The sequence below is a fragment of the Heloderma suspectum genome, chromosome 5 (genome assembly GCF_057233095.1).
Source record: "Heloderma suspectum isolate Gila_16-S chromosome 5, 16-S_ref, whole genome shotgun sequence".
Taxonomy (NCBI): Eukaryota; Metazoa; Chordata; class Lepidosauria; order Squamata; family Helodermatidae; genus Heloderma; species Heloderma suspectum.
Genome location: NC_139462.1, coordinates 91,249,710 through 91,266,980, shown reverse-complemented (window position 1 = coordinate 91,266,980; position 17,271 = coordinate 91,249,710). Strand labels below are relative to the sequence as shown.

Here is a 17,271-nt window from a genome sequence, read left to right as displayed (position 1 = left end):
ATGACCGAGGGCAATGCACCTGTCTCAGATGGTGATGGAGGGTACAGAGGAATATTAAAAAGTAGTACCAAATTGAAAGCCATCAAATGTTGTTAAGGTGAATACAGCAGACAGCCTCACTTTAGCACCAGAAGGAACATAATAATAGACGTGCAGATCAGGTGGATGATTGCTGAATGATTTAGTAAATGAATCATGCCTTTCTAACTTGTCAACGATTTAGGAAGAGAAAGTTTTGCCTTATACATGTGATTGCGGTGGAAACTTTGTAACTTCTAGGTGAGAGGTAAAACACTGTTACTGATTAAAAGCAACTTACGTTGCAGTAAATAAATATAATTTCCTTTTCATGATACTTTGGTGGTGAGCCCATGAACATTCAGAGATCGCTCTACTGAATAGAATATTTACTTCTAAGTAAATATGCTTGGGACTGTAGTATTGGTAACAAGGCCCTAACCCCAGACTTTGTTCCACCTGAGGTCCTCAACATGGGCTAATGAAAGTCTCTCCAATCACATTATGTTATAAACACCTTATGTTCACGGGGTTGGATCCAGATATAGGTATGCACAACTAGGCTGGTGGAAGTGGATGTCCCGTCTCTCCCCCTCCCGCCCCCCGGGAATGCTACATGGAGGATTGGGAGACCGTGCTGAATGGGGTAGGCTTTGGTGGTAGGGGGAGGGCAGATTGCCCAAAGTTGGGTGAAGGCATCTTCTGTGAGTGGAGCTTTTGTCTGTATCATTCGTGAACTTCTCAACTACCATTTGATCCTATGAGTCATAATTTCTGAAGTGGTGTATTTCCAGTGTTCAAAGGCAGCAGCTTCTTGATATGAAATGTTTCTTTTTTAATACCAACCTGAGAGTTAGAATGAGTCTAAATAAGATACCAATCTCCTACATGCATGACATGCAAGGTTGCCTGCTAGCCTCTTGTAAAGTTTTCTATTAGCCATCTAGTAAAGAAGTTTAGAGGATACAATATTTTCTGTTGAGATAATTCATTAAACGGTTAGTACTCATGTATGTCAATAGCATGATTCTGATTTCCCCATATCACATATACACATAGGTTGGTCTAAGCCTAAGGCAATTCTTATATGATTATGAATTGTACAACTTATATTAACATATAAACAAGTATGAGCCTTCATTCACATGCAACAAAATGTATAAATCCATTGATTCAAATATTGCATATGCAAAACTGTTGCATATAACCATATGGAACAAATATTCCTCAGGCCAGGTGTCTGTGCGCAGGTGTTCAAATAAGTAATGGAATGGGGACAAGGGAACTCTAATTAGAAACTTCAGGACAAATTAAGAATAGAAAAGTTTCAATGGGGCAAGCTAAATGCATATATTCTTAGAAAGCTGAAGACCACAGATAGGATTGGTGAGTGTATTTTTAGACAAAACAGTCTGTAGAGCCAATTTGCATGAACATTTTTGAATCTGGGTACAAAAAGCACCATGTTTTAAGGGACAAAATGCAAGTATAGCACTGTCAGTTGTGAATGACATATGAGGCTGACTTTCTTTGCAACAAATCAAGAAATCACTCGTGAGTTTACTGCAGGGAGTTTATTGCAGGGAGTATTTTAATAGCATCTATGCCATTCACAGTTGATAGGAGGACAGTGTGTTCATTTATTCCTCCCCCTCCCCCCCATCATAAGTATGAATGGTTCTCGCTTGAGAAGTGATCCTGTACCCAGTTCCTTGGGACTTAAAGTGGCACATTTTGGAGCTAGATCAGCCTTCCCTAACCTGGAGTCCTCCAGATGTTTTAGACTTCAACTGCCATCAGCCCCATTCAGCATGGCAAACTGTTAGGAATGCTGGGAGTTGTAGTCCACAACAGCTGGAGGGCACCAGATTGACGATGGCTGTGCTAGATCATAGACAGGGTGGGAAAGGAAATGTGTGTAGTTACAAAGTAGTGGTTGGAGCCCATATATGTATTTTCATGTATATTTGTACCGGAGATAGGACACCAGGAACATACCTGCCCTTTGTTACTGAATCACAGGCAATAATATGGGCATAATAGGTGTAACTAAATCCATTCCCCACGCCAACATGTTCCTGTGGGCAGTTTGTGAGTGTAAGGCTGCAGAAGAAATGCTTTCTGCCAAATCTTGTCCCCCAGGATTGGAATAGGAGTACTGTGTAGCTGCTGTGTGGAGGGAAAGTGCCATTTCATATGTTCTTGTCTTGGGTTAGCTCACTATGACAAAGTTCCAGGACCCTTGACACAGAATGCTGACTTGTACTGGCATGGAACACATCCCGAGTTTCTCCATTTTTTTTGTAAATGGAAATAAGTATATTCCTTCAGAGGCATGAACAATACAAGGATGTTCACAATGTAGCTCCAGAATGGCTGTCTGCCTATGCTGCAAATCAAATTTTGGTCATTACTTTCTATTTTTGTTTCAAGAGGGTATCTAGCTGTGACAATTTTTGAGAGAAAAATCTGTCTCTGATCTGAGCACCTTTGTACAAAAATACTTGCATCTTGTAGCTGCCCTCATGTTGAGGTCCCAAGGGTGGCTTCTTAATAGAAGTGGTAAGCATAGCTGCTTGACATCCAGTTGTTCTCTTGCACCATGTTTACTGATTTTGCCAGTTGTGAAATTTGTCTTCATGACCTTTCTTGTTAGGGTAATCTGGGTCCAGTTTCATGGAATGAGAATGTAGTTGCCAAAAAAAAACCCTTGGTTGACTAGACTGGACCCAGATTACCCCAACAAGAAGGGTCACGAAGACAAATTTCACAACTGCCAGCTCTCCATTCTCGTTTGAGTAAGGATGAGTTAACTTAAGCTTTCAATTTCCCCCCCTTTCCCCCCTTCTTCTCACAAACTTTGCTATTTATAGGGTGTCTTTTTCTCTTTTTCTTTTTTGCGTGCAAACGTATGTATTGAACTTTGACTACAATAGTTTATTTAAGACCTACCCCTTTAAAAGGATTAGTTCCTCCTACAGGCTGCTTTAAAAATCGTTGTGGGTGGAGCTGAGTACAACACTGCCAACAAAATTAATAAGTAGTTGCTTCAGTTTACTTGGGAACATCTGGAGTTCAGAGGATGATATATAGTCATAGGTCTCTGTAACTGTTTTAGATACGTTGAAAGCCAGATTAAATTACTGGTCTTAGCAGTTATATAGCCCCTAGGATCTTCTGTCTATGGAATGGATTAATCCTTCTTTTCTGTAGACCTGAAGCTGCCTCCCGGTGAAATATTTTTGTGAGCTTGTCTTTAAGTTGGCAGAACCTCTACTTATCAACAGAAATAAATATGCTCTTTTGATTACTTTTGGAAAACCTAGCAAAGCACAAGGCAGCAACTTACAAGGCATCTTTTCCTGCCTAAAGCCAAAGAAAATTGGAATTCTTAAGGACAACTTGAGAAAATTGGTGAGTGGTAGATGTTTGTGTACCACAAACTGCAGGATTCAGTGGAAGTGGAATATCAAAAAATAACTTGGATTACTTGCTTGTATTTTAAATGAAACAAATTCTGCTGTTCTACTAGTCTAACCTGCATTAATTGTTCAGTTGGCAATGCTGTTTATATCATATCATGATCATTGTCACAAACTATATCTTTGCAGGTGTTGATTTTTAGAATATTGAATGAAGTTTCTCTATATCACATTATGACTATATTCTTACCTCTTCCTGAAGTCAGTAGCAAACCCACCGATTTCAGAACTGCACTTTATAAAGAGCTGCTATTTTTAGTTAGGCACACATTTGTAAGAAATGTTGCATTTTGGTATTTCCTTCAATAAAGAGTTTTATAAAGATGTTTTTAAAGCCAAGGTTGCAAACTCAATGGGGCTTATGAGTAGACATGTACAGGAATGCACTGTGAACTATGTTATAAATTGATGTGTTAAACCGGCATAGACATTTTGGTGAAAATAAGAATTTGCAAAGATAATGCACAAATGGAGCTGTTGAAATTTGCAGTTGCTGCTCAATGTGAGAGCAGAATCTCGGTCCGTGGTGTTATGAACTTGGCCTGACTTGATTGTACTATAATTAGGTCGATCACCATAGCTTAAAACAGCCTTGCCCAGCCTGGCGCCCTCCACAGGTGTTGGACCACAACTCCTATCATCCCCAGCCATGATGGCTGGGGATGATGGGAGTTGTAGTCCAAGACATCTGAAGGGTGCCAGGTGAGGAAATGCAGCGTTAAAGTATAGCTTGATGTAGTAGAGGCATCAGGGCTTTGACAAAATAATTTTAATGTTCCTTGATGGCTCCAGCCTTCTGAAAGGGACACCCATCAGAGTTTATAGAAAGGGACAGACTAGAAGCAGGGGGTTTTGCTGTGTGTGTGTGTGTGTGTGTCTGAGAGAGGGGTGGAGGGGTGGGTGGCTTAGTTTTCAGCTTGTTACCTAAAGGTGGGGTACAGGCTGGGAGTGGTGGTGGAATGGGAGAGATTAACTCAGGATTAGCATTTTGCTTTCTGCTACAGAAGTGCCTGTTTGCTTCTGCCATGTTCCGTTTGTATATTTATGAATAAAACAAATACTGCAAAAAAATACCATACATTTCTAGTCTACTCTCATCCAGCAGAAGCTAAACCTTTTAGCATTTGCCCCGACATCTCACTGCTTAGAGAAGAGAGGAGAATGTAACACTGTTTTTAGAAGTGAGATATTGTTTCCTTGGAGAGAAACTGTGCTGGTGAGTAAGCCAAGATAGAGCAAATGATAGGACCCCTGAAAGAAACCTAGACATTGTCCCAGTAGCAGACAAACTGTAAAGTAGATGCATGCTATATGGAGATCTCTCTTAAAGGGAGCCTGAGCATCCTGGAACCTTCCCAGATGCAGCAGATGCAGAGCTTAAAGTCTGTTGGAGGGCTACAAGAAGCTACACAGGGTCAAAGTAGGATTAGAAGCCTTCTTGGAATAGTTCCAAGTTGGGACTAGATGATGAAGTTCATGAGTTAAATGATCATCTGATGAGATTGAACTGTGAAGTATTGCAGTGAGTATCAAGAGGCTTGGTCTTTCCAGGAACCTGCCAGGAGTAATTGTGAAAAGCTGGAAGAAAGGTACCAGGAGGAACTAGGAAAACGGATGAGAATAGAAGGTGGAGGAGCAAAGCTGGAGGTGGGTGGACCAGGAGATTAGCTGAAGCTATAGGTCAGGGGTAAAAAAAAACACCTTTAGACTTTTTACCCTATGTGTACCCCATTAACATTTTAGTGGGTGGGATCATGCTCCTATAGCTGGTATACATCAGACCCCCCGCAGAGGGAATAATTCCAGAAGCACGTGAGTTACCGAAGTAAAATTGATTTTGAAGCCTGAGTGACTGGGATGCTTTAAAGAAAGGGAGATTATTGACAGCTGGCCCTGCTTGTCCAGCAAAATATATCCCTCAATACTTAGTCAAGGAGCAAGGAACTGGCTGGTGGTGGGTTCCTCTCTAGCCCTTTACTCCTCCTCCTCCTCGGCCTTGTCCCCATTTAGCAGCCTGTGATCTGTTCCTCCAGCAACAGCCTTCTGTATTTCCATACTGGACTGGGAAAAAGAAGCCTCTTTTCCCTGTCCAGCATGAAAAGATGTATGTATGTATTATGTGTAGGGTGGGTGAGTGAATCGATTAGGAGGGAAGGCTGTGAAAGAGAGAGAGCGGGGGAAGAGAGGGTAGAAGGTGCTACAGAAAAAGGGAGAGAAAGGGTGTCGCTGCCCACTTAATACTGTGGCCCTGCCCAGTGCTTCTGTGCAGCTCCTAACCACTAAAAGTATGTGGTAATGAATGTGGTTTGGTCCTTGCAAATATAGAAGCTGGCAATAAAGAATATAGAAGCTGGTCTCTGTGGACTATTTTTAATTAAGTGGCCTGAGGCTTACCAATGAAAAACCAGTATGCCTGTTTTTTGTTTTGTTTCCACATTCGGGTTAAACTAGCCTCTCGGCTCCTGACCTTTGCACATTCAGTATGTAGGTCTGAAGGGAGATTTTAACCATGTTCACCTGAATGCATGTAGAAGCCCTCACCCCCTCTCTCCAAGTTGAGAGCCCTGACAATGCACAGAAACATTGGAAGTGGGGCCAGCACATGCAGCCCTGTGCCCCCTCAGAGTTCGTGTTGTCATACATTTGGTTGTATGCCTGAATAGGTATTTTGAGTCTAGAGTGTTCCAAAAGCTTTGTGAAATTCTAGGGATAGCCAAAACACGAACTCTGTCTGAATGATATTGGGCTGATCGCATGGTGCAGAGGTTCAAGCAGACATCAGGGGTATAGCTAGCTACCTTTGTGCACTGGGACTGGCATTTTTTGCACACCCTTGTGATATACAGAATGGCACAAAATGTAGCCCAGTCCTCCTCATGTCTGGGCATGAGCCAAAGATCAGCCAGGGGATGAAAAGGGTAATGTGGATCAATTTGGGTTATGTGGAAGAGTTGCAGTCTATGCAGGAGATAGTGCACACTAGGATAAAATGAAACAGTTGTATGATGAAAAAAACATACAGGGAAAACTTTGTAAGATGTATTTGTAGTACACTGCTATTACTAAGAAAAAGAAGGCCAGAAGTCCTAAATTGGATAAGCCTTGTGGGAATGGTCTTACGGTGCTTAAAAAATCATTTACGATATATCTCATCCAGCTACACCTTATGAATAAGCTAACAGTTACCCGAAGGAACAAAATGCGTGTCTCTGCTTGAATATACTTGAATAAAACAAACTCTGTAGAACACACCACAAGTCTTTCAGAGCTCTTTCCTCCAATGGTGTGCTGATTAGATGGTGAGTTCGGTAGATCAACAGGCATTTTCAGTCCTGAAAATGTGCATTTTAAGAAAATAATATACTTCAGGCCTGGTGTTCCATGTTACATAGAGAGATTTTTCCAAGAATAGTTTTGTTAAGGTGTTGGGTTTGAGCCTTACTTTTGACTTAACTAATTTTTTAATTGTATGCCATTTTAGTGGTTTTAAGCCACTGTGGTTTGTTTTGGCACTGCTGTAGTTAATAGATGACCAGAGTAGGTCTTTCTTCTTTGAGCCAAGATGGATATAAACTCATAAAATTGACTTAAGAACTTCTAAGGAAGTAACCCTATGGCCACTAGACACTGTCTAGAGGGCTGTAGGATTTTTTGGTTTCTGGGAACTGGGGTTGGAGCTAGGGCTCTGAACACGGTTCCCAGAAACTGCAGTTCTCGCCCCCTCACAGCCGGCGTGGTTCTCTTCATGCTGGCTACGTCTCCGTGCTCAGAAACAGAGCATGGAGATGGGGAAAAGGAGGCGGTCCCAGGGGTGGGGAGGGGAGGAGACCTCTGAAGCTGCTTTACGCAGCTTCCTGTGCACTGCATGGCCTCCTTCCCTCCCCAAAGCTGCGGCTAGACAGCCGAAATCGGCCAACTAGCCAAAAATGCAGGACAGCTGGAGCACGGAAGTGAGGATCGCCTCGATGCTGTAGCTGCCCTGCATTGGATGCTTGGCAGTTGGCTGCCAACTATCTCCATAGGATTGTGCATGCTTTTACCCAGCTACAATGACATAACCATCCAGTATTGTAATAGGTTTCAACGTAACTGGACCATGAGGAAAATCACCTTGTGTACCAATTCTGCTAGTGAATATGGTATAGGAATTAGAATGTTTGGTCTAGGCCAGAGATACCTTGATTCAAATCGCTGCCCGCATGATATTTTCTGTGTGGTTTGACCGTAGGCCACTTATATCTCTCAACTAAACCTACTTCACAGGGTGGTTGTGAGGATAAGTCCCATATAACTTACCCTGAGCTCCTTGGGGGAAGGGTGAGATATAAATGTGAGAAATAAAATTAGTTCCTAGGCCTTGGCATCTGTCTTCTTCCCACTATGTCATACAACTGTTGCTCTTGAAGCAGCTCACATTCTTGATGTGCCTAACATTTTTAGGGCATGATCCTATGCAGGTTTAGAAAGAAAAAAGTCCTACACCTCCCAGCATGGTTGGCTGGGGAATGCTGGGGAGATGTAGGACTTTTTTCTGTTGAAACATACACAGAATTGTGCCCTTAACCACTTATAGGTGGAAGGTGCTCAGTTTCTTTTTTTCCTTCTTCCATTATGCATTTTAAAGATATTTTTGAAATGATTTTGCCTACAGTGAGGCTCTCTCCTGTCAGTACCTCCCATTCTTTATCAGTTTTGCCACCTTCAGTCCACCTAGAAGTTGCTTGGATTAATTTTCTATCTAGACCTCTTATGGTCCATATCAACACTGATGTATTACAATCTCCCATCTAGAAGTAGGGAGCTTTTATTGTGACTTTTTGCTAAACTCAAGCACAATGAAAAAAGAACCCTACAGAAGGTATGAAAACTTAATAGTCCACCTGGCCAAAAGTGATACAGTAGGAATATTGTGGAATGCTGTCTTAACTAAAGTCCACTAAAGTAAGCATCTACTTGAGAATGAATGGTGTCTGGATTGTAGCCCAACAGTGCAATCCTATACATGTCTACTCAGAAATAAGTGCCATTGACTTGGTTTCCACGACATGGTGGGCTCATTGTGGGTTATTTAACCCATGATGAGCAGCAGTGCATGCTGGGTGTGTGGCCACCATTTTGAATATGCATTTTGAATGGCAGCCACACATACTGTGGCTCATCATAAGTTAAATAACCCCCTGTGTCGTGTGAACTGGTCCATTGAATTCAAAGAAAATTAAGTATGTTTAGGATTGCACTGTACGCATGTAATAAACAAGTACATTTGTTCCACTGAAATCAGTAAGGCTTAATTCCAAATAAGTATGTTTGGAGACCCCCTTGGTTTGAGAGATAATTGCAGAAAGCATAGATATTTACTGGAGCTTTAAAACATGTATTTATTACAAATATATACCTCCTTTCCACAGAAACTGTAGTCAAGGCAGCTCTCAATTTAAAAATAAAATAACATTACAATACAACGAACAGTACATTTATTAAATTAGCAGTGGTTTAAAATATAATAGAAGATACAGTATTTTATTAAAAGCACACTGAAATAAAGCAGTTCTTGTACAATTATACAGCCACTTAATCTTGATGGAGAAGAACTACACATGACCCCTTTGCGATTCACAGGGTAAACTGACTTTGCAATATCACACTCCCACATGGTTTGTGTGCGGCAGTTAGTTTTGTCATTGCACTGACTGTTTGTGCTGCTTAGCAAATACATAGTTAAGAGATACTTGCTTGGGTAAACTTCAGTACTGCTTGCACTGAAGTCCATTGAACTCAGTTGGAAGTACTTCTGAATAGAAATTTGTAGGATTGAACTGTAAGTTAGGATCAAATCCATGACTTTGGATAAGTTATTTCTCCCCCCACCCCACCCCCGCAAACATATAGTTACTATTCCTTGAATGATACGCCACTGATGGATTCAAGAGATGCATATAGATAATATATTCTAAGTTAGTATTAGAATATATGCTATTTGTTTTGCTTGGATGTGGACTGTTCATGCTGCAAAATATTCTAGTTTCTGAGATTAGTTAAGGTAAAGATGTGTATGGATTTTTTAGTACTGACTCTGCTCTGCTGTTTTTTTGGTCTCCTGCATTTATGGCTCTCTGATGAAGGTTCTAGGGACCTGCCACGTGATTCTTCCTGGAAACCATAGTGGGCTCTTCTCTTGTAACTTTGTTCCTTGTGACAAATGACAATGATCATAGGACAAGCTTCTCACGTGAGCTTCTTCCTCCAGCTGACACAATTGAAGTTTCAAATTGAGATGGTTGTAGCCACTGTGCGGAAAAATGCACTTGTGTTAAGTGTATTCTGACAGCTGAGTTTTGTATACTAGCTGTGCAGGCCTTTATGCACCAGACTTGTACTAAGGAGTTTATTGCTGGGGGTAGAGATGGGGTTTCAGAAAGGTTCCCTATGAGTTGGGGAAGGAACTTAACTAAAACTGTGTTTATAATACATGTGTGTTTCCCCACTAAACCTCTTGCACTGATCTTAGGACAAAAATCAGTAGATGACCCCTCCTCGGATTCTGCTCTCTTTTACTTTCTGTGCTCTGTGTGTAAATAAATATTGTTTACACGCTGGAGCAAATGGTAGGTCCTGCATGGGTTTTGTTCGTACAATTGCACTGTTCAAATCTAATGATACCCAGTTGTTCATGCAATGCATGGCCATGCCTCTGCTGTGCCACTGTGATTGAGAATTGCCTTTCTCAGTGCTAAAAACATGGTCTCAAGAACATATCTGTAATGTTGTACTTGCTCTTAGATGATGTGTAGCATCCTGTTCTCAAACAACTGTTAGTTAAGTGGATGACTGCTAAAAGGGAGAAACATTATGATTGTATCCAATGTCAGTTCTACTAAGGAGAGGAGACCCAATGAAATGAACGGAATTTAAATTAGTCATGGCTCACTTAAGTCCCATTTATTTCAGTAGGCCTACTCTAATTAGAACTGACATTGGATACAACTCTACTTGTTCTTGGTTTCCTTCTTGTTAAAGGTGTAGTTTCATGTGAGAGAATAGTGGCAGAACTAGATGTGATGAGACTGTCATTCAATTCAATTCAGTTTTATTTTACCATCACAGACCCATTCAAAAATCAACCAGAACATCCAAGACAAACATCCTCATACATAAAACGATGTTAAAATATAAATGCATATATAAAATGAAAAAGTGAAAATGATTAAAATTTAAAACAAGAAAAGACTGAATCCAATGCATATTTAGACAGAAAAAGTCCTACAATTCCCAGCATTGCAGGATGTTTTTCTGTCTAAACATGCATAGGATTGTGCCCTTAAATCGGCAAAATTTTCTTACAAGTCTTTGCAGCAGAAAATAGATTTGGCAACTATTTTCACTACTGTTTTATTAGCCAATAAAAAGCCAAATATATCTCAGAGGTCCTTTCGGGGTATTTAAATAAATAGGTATAAGTAATCTATTTCACTCATATCTGTAAAAATTACATAAAAAACTTACGCATTAAGGCTTCTACCACTCTACCCCCACAACAAAGCCATTCAGCCATTTTGGAGAGCCCTATAATGGTTGTTCAATAAAGCTGGAGGGGAAAGCCTGTTAAAAACATAAATAAATAGAAATGCAGATTAAAACCCAGAGCAGCAGAAAAAAACAAAACCACCCAGTATGCAAAATGCCTGTTTAAATAAAAAGGCGTTTGCTCATCAGTGGGAGGCCATCAACAAGGAGGCTGGACTTGAAGCCTCACTATGTATACAAGAAGCATAATGAGAATGGCTTCAGTCTTAAAATTGCTATGGTACTAGCTCTAACCTAGCACCAGTTCTAGGAGGGGGCAGCCATGCTGCAGAGTAGAGGCGGGGGGAGAGAAGAAAATGTTGGTGAATGGTTTGGTGTTAATCAGAGGGAATGACAGCATTGCATTGGGTTTTTTAAGGGGATGTGTGCGGATAGGTGGATAAGTGTGCATCCCTTCACTTCAAATGTGTTCTTCAAAAAGGCCACAAATATTTTAAATGGTCTGAAAACTGCCCTGGATGTAGTGGGGAGAGAACTGTTACTCATTGTGGGTACTATCCAATAGACATCCATAACAGCCATGAGAAAAAGGTAATGTACATACCTATTGTGGCTATGCTGATCACATTGTTGGAAGCTAGCAGGGCTGGTGTCATGGGTAAGCATGGTTGGGCACCTGCCAAGGGCCCTCACCCCAGCACAGGCCCACTAACAAGACATCCCTGGATTTGCTCCTCCTCTTCACTGTTGCCACCTGTTTGCTCTGGCCCAGACAATGGTGGTGGTGAGAAGGAGGAGCAGCAGATGTCATCGCCTGTCAAGCAAGCAAGTGGTAGCAATGATGGGGGGGGGGAGGAGGAGCAATAGCAGCCAGTAGCAATGGAGGTAAGAAAGTAGACTCACCGAGGGAGGGGGCCCACTGAGGCTACCTTGCCCAAGGCCCCTGAAAAACCTGGAGCCAACACTGGGAGCTAGTTTCAGCTTTTCTTATAAAGGTAAAACTACACGATACACTAAATAAGTAGCATGTAGCCAACCCTCCCTTTTTTAGTCACAGGTGAGCATGCAAGGCCCTGATCTGGATCAGGACCACTGTGCACAGGTAGGGGAAGTTTAATCCTCCCCCTCACCAGCTTGTTTTCCAAAATTCCCCCTCCCTTTGATTAAAACATGCTGCCCTCAATTACTCAGTGGGGGTGCCCCATCCTGACATGACCAGTATATGGGAGTAAGCTTCTGCATATGTATTGTTTTGGGTGTGGATGGTGTTTGTTAGCACAGCACTGCTTTCCGCAGGATACATAGCTCCATGCTCTGGCACAGCTGGTCATGTGCAAACCACTTTTTTACATGCAATTTTGAGTTGGATTGGAGTGTGTAGCTTTTGTTCAGCCTTCCCCAACTTGGCACCCCCCAGATGGGAGTTGTAGTCCAACACATCTTAAGGATGCCAGGTTGAGGAAGGCTGCTTTAGTTGATCTACCAATTAAACTAATGAAAGCTTTCATTGCTATTAGACATGCTCAATCACTAAACTAGCTTCGTGGACCAATATTCAGTGTATGCCCAGTTTGCTGTTTAAGTAGGAAAACAAGCCAGTGTGACTTCACTTTGTGTATATAATGGGAATTACTTGTATGAATAGCAAAACTTTTTTTCTTTTTTTTTTGGTTTGGCAAATAGGTGGGTAAGCACAGTGCCATCCAATCACCTGCAGCTATTTTTCCTCCACCCCCTTAGAGCAAGCTGCTTTACACCACCACTTTTTAAGGCAGATATTTAAGCAAAATCCTCCTGAACCATTTGCTGCCTGCAGCACCTAAGAGAAACAGAACTGCATAACCTGAACACTATTTGTTAGGTGAGTAAAAGTTGGATTGAAAATAAGTTGGTATTGAAGTAGATTGTTAAAACAAGTTCCATGCTAAGTAAGCTTTGAGTAGTGCGTGTTAAATCTGTGAGTTACTTTTCTATAAATAACAAAGAATCTTAAGGCACCTTAAAAACTAACACATTTATTCTGGCATAAACATTCATGGACTCTGTCCACTTCATCAGATGCATTAAGTGTTAACCTGAAATTGGCATGCATGCATGCATGCATGCATGCATCTCTCTCTCTCTCTCTCTCTCTCACACACACACACACACACACACACACTGTGGGGGGAGATGTACACTGAGTTATCAAAAGGAATTGAGTTACATAAAGTACAGACAGAGATAATTACCTTAGCTGTTGTCATTCACAAAATGTTGTTGGGTGATAATATAGACATCATTGCAATGGTGAGCCGATCAACATATGTAGTGTGATAAAAACAACAACAACACAGCCTTTGTCCTGATGTCCTTATTCAAAGCATAGGAAATCGAGCTTAATCTCTTGATGAATTGTACTTCAGCAATTTCATGTTTATCTTTGATAAATTACAGTAATAGTTTAGTAACTTGGAAAGCATTCAAGTGGGTTGCTGATGGTAATGAACATTTAAACATAGAAGCTATGTTGAATACTTAAAAGTATAAAAAGCAAAACAGAACAACACATGGAATGTCTGAAACACTTAACAACTCTGCTTTTCTAAGGATGTTTCCCCGTCTGTAGGTTAAAAACATAAAATCTAGCGTGTATATATCCTAATATTACTTTGATAGAATATAGACAAATAAAAAAATACACTCAAGTGGAAGACAGTGTACCCAAGAAGGACAATTTAATGCTGAAAGTCTACATTAGTTTAATGAAATAATTAATTGGATTATACTGTAATTAAGGGAGCAATCCTATGGCTGCTAGTCAGTGGATAGACAGCCATAGGATACATGGGTTTCTGGGAACCGACCTCAGAGCCCGCGCTCCAAGGTTGGTTCCCTGAGAACCAACCTTTCCCCCCTCCTGTGCTGCCTCGCAGGCACCTCAGAATGGTTCCACACTTGGAAGAGGAGTGCAGAGTGGCGAAAATGGGGCATTTCTGGAGGTGTTCCAGAGCGGGGAAGGCAGAAATGCTGCCCTGCATTGGGTAGGTGGTCGCCTCTGAGTTTGGAGGTGGCCACCTATCCTGATAGGATTGCGCCCTCCGTTATTGAAGGGCACAGCTGGAAAGACCGTAATGTCATATGAAAAGTTTCTCTTAAGTTATTTTCAACATTTTGAAAATTACATTTTAGCTGTTTTCAGGCTGCAATCCTATGCACACTTACCAGAAGTAAGTCAGTGGGATGTATTTCGGAGTAAACATGTTTAGGATTGCACTGTTAGAAATTTACTATGGTGCTTAATGGGGTCAGTAATTGAAGCATAATTGAAAATTTACAAACAACCATGAAAATGTTTTAAGAGACATGACAGCTTGATCATTGATTCTGGCTAATAGACTCTGAGGTTGGCTAGGCTTCCTTATCCAGCTGCTTTGGGAGGCAAGACTGGAAGTTACCAGGAGGGGAATGCTTAGCTTCTAAAGACTTTTTAAAAAGATAATAGAATGATGAGGCAAGGGAGGGAGTATGTTGTTACATGCGCCACCTAGTAAGAGTCTGTGATTCTCCTGCAGGGTTAGGGAACCCTATGTAGTAGATATGAGTTGGGGTGGTGGGAGGCTGCAAGCAGGAGGGTGAATCCATTCCCTTGACAGATGCCATTCCATTGGTGGATGGACACCATTGGATGCAAATTAAAGTACTGTGTTTAATGGTGCAAAATCTGATATTCCCACTAGATATGGTATGCTGAGAACAGGTATCTTGAACTAAGACATATGAAATGAGTAACAGCTGCACATTTGCTGCAGCTCTTTGGGGATACTCTGCATAGGACAAGAGGAAAGCAGCAACAGCAGCATTATGAGAGAGGGCAACCTTCCTATGGATTAGGATGATGAAGACTGTGTGGCTTATGGGATAGAAATTGTTTCATTGGAATTAGGGGATAAGGTTTTGGTTTAGAAGGTGAAGGCTGCAGTAGGAACAGTAAGATGCATTAGCAGAGGCAGGAGTAGGAGTGAATAGGCTGGTGAGATTAAAGTTTGCAAGGGAAGAGAGATATCTCATGTGGTAGAGAAATTGCCTTTTAATTTCTGTTTACAATGCTTTGTAACTTGCATTTTGCTTAAAAATATTCTAACATCTGAAGGTGTTTTTTATAAAAAAAATATCTTCTGACTAGACATGTACAGGATTTCACTGTAAGTTAATTTGTTTTAAATCATCTTGGCCTGAAAGGTCATAAATTCTTCTTGTTTTCTCCAGTGATTCTGAATGTTTCCATTGGTGTATTTGTCTGCGTTGCTGACACACCCCTCATCCTAAGCCTTTATTTACAGGCACAGCCAATCTTGGAACCGTTTCTCACATTATGACTTTTATATGAGTAGCCATAGATGCCCACTCTGGGTTCTATAAGGATACCAATGTTTTCTTACCTGTGAGAAGATTGAGATTTAAGCAAAATATATTTTGAGAAGCTGCCCTGAGTTAAGTTCCAACATGTTAGTGCTCACCAAGTACTTGAACCTTCATAAAATCATCAGGGAGCTGCCCAGATAACATGTTTTCAACCTCCCTGAAAGTAAGATTAATCCCTTAAGTGCTGTACAACTTTTAATTTGTTGGTGATAAAAGGGTATAATTTCCCTTAAATGTATATTCTGTTATGCTACGATAAAATTGGGGATTGTATAGGCATCGTATAGGTAGTATTGTTTTGTAGTAATCTCTCTCATTTTTCAGGTTTCCTCATCCAAAATGATCACCTGCGGACCAACCTTGTCATTTGTCCGATGCCTTTTGCGGAGAAAAATCGTAACTCTGGACAGCCTTGAAGATTCCAAATTATGTCGCTGTTTATCCACTGTGGACCTTATTGCCCTAGGCGTAGGGAGCACCCTTGGTGCTGGCGTTTATGTCCTTGCTGGAGAAGTTGCAAAAGCAGATTCTGGACCTAGTATTGTTGTTTCTTTTCTCATAGCTGCCTTAGCTTCTGTGATGGCAGGCCTTTGTTATGCAGAATTTGGTGCTCGTGTTCCAAAGACTGGCTCTGCCTATCTGTACACTTATGTAACTGTTGGCGAGCTCTGGGCTTTTATTACTGGCTGGAATCTCATCTTGTCCTATGTTATAGGTAAGTTTGAAAGACCTTGGGGCTGTTAGGAAAATGCCAGCTACAGCCTGTTTGGCTTTGTCCCCTGGCTGTTCTTCATTACTTTGGACAATCCGTGTGTGTGTGTGTGTGTGTGTATGAGCGAGAGAGGGAGGGAAGGAGGGAGGGAGGGCACTTCTGGACATGCTCTAAACATGCCTGACCTTTTAGTAGTTACTGGCAGTGATGTAAATGGGACAGTATCCAGCAGCTAGCAATATGAGAGGGGGATAGACTTGTTATGGATTGGAGTATTGAGAAATGAATGACACATGGGCTAGGTAAAAGTTTCTCCAAGCTCAAGTATAGGGTCTTGGACCCCTGTAATAATTATTTAAACCAAATGAACTCAACAGCTTGAATAGTTCTGTGAATAATCCTGCTGGTGTACATCAGCCTTCCTCAGCCTGGTGCCCTCCAGATGTATTGGACTTCAATTCCCAACAGCCACAGACAACATGGACAGTGGTTAGAAATACTGGGAGTTGTAGTCCAAAACATCTGGAAGGTACCAGGCTGGGGAAGATGGGTGTATATGAATAAATAAAATATGCCACTCAACTAAAATACTTGATTTTTCAGGCAAAAATTAGAATGGAAAAATGGTGAGTATAACTATGTTCTCGTATAAATAAAACCAGCAAATTGTAGAAGATGCTAAGTTTCTTTCCATTTATAGTTATTCACATATTGCATATCTAGACACTGTTCTGTGTTGTTGGAATATGATGCTTCTAGTAATACCATGGTATACAGCAGTAAAATAAGGGTTGTGGGTCTCTGTGGGTAGTTTCATATGCTATATTTTCCCTGCAGTGAAATGGAACACACCATAGTCAAACTAACCTGTAGTTACTGAGGCTGATTCTAGAATCCAGGCAAGGCATTTATTGTGGAATTCCCATGGCTCATTCACCCACATTTTAGGGATGGGGATCCACATGATGATGTCATCCATTTGTAATCCTCCCATGTTTTCCTAGTGCTGCTTCCATTTTCTTTTCTTACTGCAGAAAGACCAACTTTTAAAAAAAATAAGGATGGAAGGCTAACACAATCTCCACAGGTATAGATGCCATTAGCGGTACTATTCTGCCTTTTTTAAAAAGA

The 17,271-nt window shown here is 41.1% G+C and overlaps 1 protein-coding gene across 1 annotated transcript in view; it reads left to right on the top strand.

The window, feature by feature from the left end:
- Window positions 1–17,271, top strand: part of SLC7A2 (solute carrier family 7 member 2) — a 62,527-nt gene that overhangs the window by 18,888 nt on the left and 26,368 nt on the right. Inside the window, exon 2 of the mRNA XM_084856666.1 lies at window positions 15,753–16,143. Within this exon, the coding sequence (XP_084712792.1) occupies window positions 15,768–16,143 (376 nt within the window). The 5' untranslated portion in view covers window positions 15,753–15,767. The remainder of the gene's footprint in view (window positions 1–15,752; window positions 16,144–17,271) is intronic.